Source organism: Octopus bimaculoides, chromosome 4, assembly GCF_001194135.2.
Source record: "Octopus bimaculoides isolate UCB-OBI-ISO-001 chromosome 4, ASM119413v2, whole genome shotgun sequence".
Lineage (NCBI taxonomy): Eukaryota > Metazoa > Mollusca > Cephalopoda > Octopoda > Octopodidae > Octopus > Octopus bimaculoides.
This window is the reverse complement of record NC_068984.1, coordinates 130,474,875-130,482,506: the sequence shown is the minus strand read 5'-3', so window position 1 is coordinate 130,482,506 and position 7,632 is coordinate 130,474,875. Positions and strand designations below refer to the sequence as shown.

The window sequence follows — 7,632 nt, the reverse complement described above, 5'->3', positions numbered from 1 at the left end:
ATTTTAGTACTGAATAATATATATAAAATTGGGATTTGTAAAAACTAATAAACAAACTATACATATAGATAAATATGTTAGTGAATCAAACTCGAATATAGCCTGGTTTTCACATTTTATTTTTGTATTTTTACAATTTTACAGTATTATGTATTTCTTGTTTTATAACAATCTTCATGTAAATGTTTATCTGGTTACATTAACAAACAGCTAGTGTGCATATATATATACATATATATATATATATATATATATATCATCATTTAATGACCTTCTTCCATGCTAACATGCCTTAGATGATTCGACAGGAGCTGGCAAGAATCATTGTTATTATTATATTTATCCTACATTATATTGGTATAACTATGATGTAACCCCAAAAAAACTGACTCACTAGTCAGTATCATTAGATGGTAGCCAGCATAATAAAATAGGAACTTTATGTGCATGCCTTTACCGTTACCATAAATTAATTTAAAAGATATTTATATATATAATTTATATATATAATAGAAGATGCTTGCCCAAGGTACCTTGCAGTGGAACTGAACTCAGAACCATATGGTTGGGAAGTCACACCTGCACCTGTATATCATCATTGTCGTTTAACGTCCGCTTTCCATGCTAGCATGGGTTGGACGATTTGACTGAGGACTGGTGAAACCAGATGGCTACACCAGGCTCCAATCTGATTTGGCAGAGTTTCTACAGCTGGATGCCCTTCCTAATGCCAACCACTCAGAGAGTGTAGATATGTTGGGAAATTAAAACTATTGAAGTCTCTCATTCTTCACATTATAAACCTGCTACAATTTAGGCTCACCTTTTCAAGTTAACTTCACATATTGCTAATATACAAAGCTCTTGGGGCAGTGAGGTGGCAGAATTGTTAGCACACTGGGAAAAATGCTTAGTAACATTTCATCCAATGCTCAGAGTTCAAATGCCATCAAGGTCAACTTTGCCTTTCATCCTGTCGGAGTCAATAAAATAAGCCCCAGTTGAGCACTGGGGTTGACATAATTGATTTACCCGCTTCCTTGAAATTGCTGGCCTTGTGCCAAAATTTGAATTCAACATGCAATGCTCCTGCCAATTTCAGCAGTATTTCATATCTCAATGTGAGATGTGTGTTTTCAGAGACACATCACATCACCAGTGGTGGTGGTGGTGGTTGTGGTATTGACTGTTTGCTTGATTGATCATTATGCTTCTCGTGCAGGCAGCTGTGGCTTTAGTATATACACATGGGTGGGTATATAACTGAAATAAATATGTGTCTAGTGTAATCTGAACTGGAATCTTAGAGAAGATAGAATTTCAGGAAATAGTTTTAGAGGATGTCATTGAATCTCAGTTGCTTATTTACTTTTCAATGCATATATATGCACATGCATGTGCACATAAGTACATATATACATACAGTTGGACAAATAGACAGACACACATACACTTACATACAAAACATACATACATACATACATACCAAACACATACATACATATATATACATATTTAAGACATAAGTGTGTGAATGAAATTTGCTTAGTGGGATGCAAACCCAATTTTTCGGGAGAATAATCTAAGCATTTTCATCAACCCCTACCAAAAAAAAATTATAATTTAGGGGGTGCACTTGCACCCCTGCATCCCCTGCTCCTAAGCCTATGTTTAAAGAGGGAGAGAGAGAAGTGGGCTGTCTGAAGCTATTGTCCCTCACCTGTTCACAGAGGTGCTTGCAAGCATATTCACACACACAATAATAGAGCTTATGTAACTGCATGGAACCTGAAGACAGAAACAATCTCTATGATAATAGGTGTTTTAGGTTTAGTCAAAAAGCATAGAGACAAATAAGTGACCAAAACCCCAGGACTAACAAGTATTTATAACATAGACAAACTAGCATTACTAGACACTCCACTTGTCCTATGCAGTGCACTCTTAATACAGTAAAAATAACAACACCAAAAGCAAACCACAGCCCATACTTAAGGCCCAGTGAACTATGTTACTGTTCTGTGAAAGCAAGCAATAAACATAAGATTACATAATAATAATGATGATTTCATTTATTTGCCATCAATGCAAAGGTTGAAGGGACAGTACAAGACAGACATAAAGTGTAGGGGTTTACATATAATGAAAAGGTAAAATAAATAAATAAGAGTGAGTATACATACTATAGAATGAAAATGAAGGGAAATATACATAGTATATAAAGGTTAGAAAAAAAGGGAGTGGGGATGATAGAGATGTCCTCCTGATAAAGGATGACCCCTAGGGATAATCAAGGAACCCCACAACAACAATAATAGGCAATAAGAAGAGCGTGATAAGGGATTGAGTCTGTTTATTGAATTGACCAATTTTTTGATAGCATGTTTGTCTTTCTTGGGTTCAAAATGAAAAGTGAAAAAAAAGACACAGAAATTCAAAATATGAATGGGAGTATCCTGCTTTCTTTTTTAGACAAAATGATGTCATCAGTTTTCTCTTTTTCATAACGTGTTTGTGTCTGGATCATGCAAAATGCATTTTGGCTTCTAAAATCTATGTTTGAATTCATTATCTGATGCAAGTGGAAATGTACAAAATCGTTCAGTTAGCTGTAAATTACTTTGTAGGTGCAAAAAGATTCAGCTTCTATGTGACAAAGATGGTCTTACATTACTATGATTTCAGGTAGTGGATTGGAAAAATCTTTAGTGTTGGACAAAATGCTTTGCAGTAGTTTTTCTAACTCTTTATGTTATGAGATCAAATCTCACTGAGGTCAATTTTGTCTTTTATCCTTTCAGGAGACAATAAAATGAAATACCATTGCCAGAGATTATGTAATTGACTGTCCTTTCTCCAAATTTCTGGCTTTGTGTCTCTGTTAGAAATGATTTCATACATTTAACTGTAATGATATCAGAGTGTAATAAGGATTTTTACTTAATATAGATAATAATTTGTATTCATCATTGCTTTAGCATCCACTTTTCCTAAATTTGCGTGGGTCGTTGAATGGAATTTGTTGAGGCAAACTTTCTACGGCTGGATGTTCTTCCTGTCACTAACTTTCTCTTGTTTCCAAGTAAGGTAATATTTCATTATGACCAGACAGGATTTCATCAAAGATTGGTAGCAGGACACCACTTGCATGGCAGTGGCTTTTGTTTACAATTATCAAGTGAAGTCAAGGCAAGGAGACAGCAACACACACACACATGCATACGTGTGCACATACCCCTCCACACACACACACACACACACACACACACATGATGGACTTCCACACAATTTCTGTCTACCATTTCTGCTTACAAAGCATTGGTTGGCTTGGGGCTATAGTAGAAGACACTTGCCCAAGATGCCACATAGTGGGACTGAACCTGAAGTCATTTGGCTGCAAAGTGAACTTCTTACCACACAGCCATACCTGCAACTATTTATTTTGGATGTAAATATGGTGCTTAATAGGTATAAAAACAGAAACTAATATTGATATCAGATTATAAGATGCTGGTACTTATAAAATATTATTGCAATCATCTTCCATATCGTGTCTGTCTAAAATCACTCTGTATGTAATTTTACCATTGTTTCTGGAACTTATTTCTGAGTAGTCTTAAACCTCCATTTTATTGAAAATAGAAGACTGAAATGAAATACTTGTGATCAAAAGTGGGAGATATATATCTAAAACGTTGCTCACTCAAAGTGTAACTTTCTCGAAACCATTTGTGAGGACAAGACTGATGACAGTATTATTATCCATCAAAATGCTGAAGTTAAGGTGCCACCAAACTTGGAGTAGAATTTTTGATTAAGAAAACTCTTTAATTTCTTGACTTGTTTTTTGTCACAACTAAATTACTTCAGCTACCCAAAGGCTCAATATATAACACTGTACATAACACTATGTAAACAGATAAGTTTTTTTCAGTTTTCCATATCTACCATCTGCTGACCTAAAGTTATATAACCTACAGCCCATGTCCACAGCTAGATAGGACCATTGAGTCTCCTTACAATGATAGCTCACTTCAGCAGTCTCAGACATAGCAATATTGATTATCTGGTCTTCATACAATGGTTGTGCATTTCAAAAATTATTCCATGCACACACACACACACAATATGTGACTCGGCAAGGCTCAGTAGAATAGCAGCTATTCCTTGAATAAATGCAGGCTGCCAGGATTTAAGACATTATAGCTTTATATACTAGATTCAGTTCTAAATCTTGTTTGTTTGATATCTCTAAACTGCTGTCACAATAATGTCTTTTCTCTCTGCAGTGTCCTCCCTCCACCTCTCCCGCATCCTCGCAGTACAAGAGCTTCCTCTTTGAATAGCGCTGGTAAGTTAAACCATTTCTGACACAACTTCTATAAACGCAATCAAATGATTTACCACCAAACAAAAGGAAATGCTCAAAATACTCTTCATAGTTCTTGCATCAACATTTAGATTTATAATTGCATGCACATATTTCTAGGCATGTTGTCATCATCATCGTCATCATGGATTTTACTTACTGTTCGTAATTCTTAATAACATGAAGTGGACACATGCTCAGTTCAACATTTCCTCTAGATGTTAATATTCAGTGTCTTCTCATTATTGGTCTGTTAAACTACCATATTTGAAGGCATAAAAAACAAACAGGCATATTTGATGCCCCCCATTTTCAGCTACCCATATTCAAGAACAAGAGGTTTTAGTGCATTAAAGCATGTAATATAGGTCCAACATCACATGTAGGACCCAGGGTGATTTTTTTTTTAGGTATTTTTAATAATCTTAGCTGTTCATTTGTTTATTATATTCATTGATTAATTCTCATCTGAAACATTAAAATTGATTTAAGCAAATTGTTTGTTTCTTGTTTCAGATTTGACCCTACGTAATGATCGAAGTCGTTCTCGTGACAGAATTGATCCTGGGGGGAGAGTTGAAGAGACTCAGGGCAAAGACTTTGTAGCACCACCTGTTCCTGTTCCACGAATTAAGGTATGTTCCTCAGTGCCATTTCTTTTAGATGAGATGATTGACACAGCTCTCCTGCAATTTATTTTCTCTTGACATTCTGACATGAAAAAGGAAAGGAAATGAAAGCCGACATCTGTTTCAAACCCTCAGAACATCTAATTGCAGTTAGATCAGATGGGGATGTTGGCCTGCTCGCCTAGCCAGCGGGGTGGCATCATTTGAAGGCTAAAAGAATGCAAAAGTGCATTGTGACCAGTGATGTATAACAACATCTGATAACCTGGTCAGTCACGTGATCACGTGATTCAATCAGTATTGACATAGAAGCCTTTAATATACCTGGTAGTATATTATAGTTGCATAATGAAATACGGTGACCCTACCAGCAATTAATTTCCTCTGTATATCATAACCAGAAACGCTACTCAGTATATTAGTAACCAAACCATTATACAAGATGCAGACTGGATGATGATAAATCTACATGAAATTCTAAACTTAATAGTATCAGTTATACATCTAACTTTGTAAATACGCATGTAAGTATATAATGTAAAGGGAATAAACAGAAGATTAATCCAGGCACATGTATTAATATATTTCTGACCTTGTATATATTTATATATATATATACTGTCTAACAAAACAGCAAGTTGGGAAAATATTTTGGTATTATTTATTCACCATTACACATGTTTCATTTGCTAATAAGAATTATGTTTTTCCAACTTCCTGATTTGTGATATAATAACTCTACAAACAATATTTCCATAATTTTCAACTTTAATATATATCTTACATCCATCACAACTACATACTGGATTGTAATACTGGAATAGGCAGATGTGCTTCAAGAGGATATAGCATAGGTTTTACCCTACTTATATACATGTAATGTGTGTATATACATGTATAGATGATTTGACTGGGGACTGGCGAACCAGATGGCTAAGAGTGTATATGTGTAATTTGTTGTATATGTGTAATTTTGTTGGGTAGAATGGTGTTTATTGTTGTGTGTGTCTACTTCCAGAAAAAATCTAATGGTAAGAGACGCTGTCGAGCTAAATATGATTGTGATGCTGATAATGAAGACGAGCTGACATTTAAAGGTGGAGAAATTATTATCGTCCTCCATGAAGAGGAGGAAGAGTGGTGGGTGAGTACATTGACGCTTGACTCGATCAGAGCTTCTTCAGCTCTTGTCATTTCTTTTGTCTTTTACTTGTTTCATTCATTAGACTGCAGCAGCCATGCTGGAGCATTGCCTTAACAACAGTTTTAGTCAAATGAATTTAACCTCAGTATTTATTCTCTTTTTTTGTTACGCCTGGTACTCACTCTATCAGTCTCTTTTGCCAAACCACTAAGTTGCGAGGATATAGTAGAAGACACTTGCTCAAGGTGTCATGCAGTAGGACTGAACCTGGAACCATGTGGTGGTTTAGGAGCAAGCTTCTTACTGCACAGCTACACCTGAGTGAGTTTATTGAAAGGTGGGTGAAAGTTACGAAAATGGCAAGAGTGGATGGTACCTCTCTAAGTGTAGACCTGTAAGTCAGAGAATGGGAATTGGGGAGGGCACTTGCCCCTTCATGTTTAGGGAGATCTTGGATTGTGGGGTTCCTCGATTATCCCTAGAGGTCATCCTGTATCACAAGGACTACACCTCTATCATCCCCCCCCCACCACTTTTTGGTAATTTTTGTATAGAAATTTCAGGCCTTGTATCTTTAGTAGAAAGGATTATTATTATGTGATGAACACTCACAGCTTATTTTGCTGGGTATGATGGAACGTGTCAATTGTCCACAGCCTGCAGATGAAGGTGACACTTGTTTACTGGTCCTGCTTCAAGAACCCTGGGAAGAATTCTTGCAGTTCCAAACAATGCTGGTTTTTGCAGGTGTTCTACCTTCACGCTTGCACTAATCTTTATAATTATTATTACTGAGTGAGAGAGCAGTGCATGCCATCAAAGTGACACTGGGGTAAAATATACGAAGCCCATTATACCCATCATGACTACCCGTCTGATAAGGGTACACCAGGCACTTGCAGCACAGCCATATGTGCGCGATATGGTGATCTCATATCAAGATAAACGGTGCATGACCTTGCAGGTGGGGCAGGTGAATTTTCTTTGGCTTGAGTAGCCCACCCTGCCCAATTGGTCCTTGAATAAGGGTTGTTTAAGGATGTTGAATGAAACACCCATGTTTCCAAAGGTGAATTATTCAGACTCAAAAAAATTTCTCTCAATACACATCTATGATGCTCCCCCACTACTTCTGTTCGTGATCAGAGGTGCACATATCGTCAGCCAGAAAGGGACATGTTCAACTAGTTACGATCAAACAACTTACCAGCAAATCTATGGTATTGAGCAGAATATTTGCTGTAGCCCATCTTTTTATTATTATTATTATTATTATTATATTATATTATATTATTATTATTATACGCGTAGGCACAGGAGTGGCTGTGTAGTAAGTAGCTTGCTTATGAACCACATGGTTCTGGGTTCAGTCCCACTGCGTGGCACCTTGGGCAAGTGTCTTCTAGTATAGCCTCAGGCCAACCAAAGCCTTGTGAGTGGATTTGCTAGACGGAAACTGAAAGAAGCCCGTACATATATATATATATATA

At 36.5% G+C, this 7,632-nt stretch overlaps 1 protein-coding gene across 1 annotated transcript in view; it reads left to right on the top strand.

Moving 5' to 3' along the window:
- The window catches only part of LOC128247666 (arf-GAP with SH3 domain, ANK repeat and PH domain-containing protein 2-like), a 62,928-nt gene that overhangs the window by 50,528 nt on the left and 4,768 nt on the right, over positions 1-7,632 (top strand). Inside the window, exons 9-11 of the mRNA XM_052967683.1 lie at positions 4,290-4,351; positions 4,886-5,004; positions 6,017-6,142. Of these exons, the coding sequence (XP_052823643.1) occupies positions 4,290-4,351; positions 4,886-5,004; positions 6,017-6,142 (307 nt within the window). The remainder of the gene's footprint in view (positions 1-4,289; positions 4,352-4,885; positions 5,005-6,016; positions 6,143-7,632) is intronic.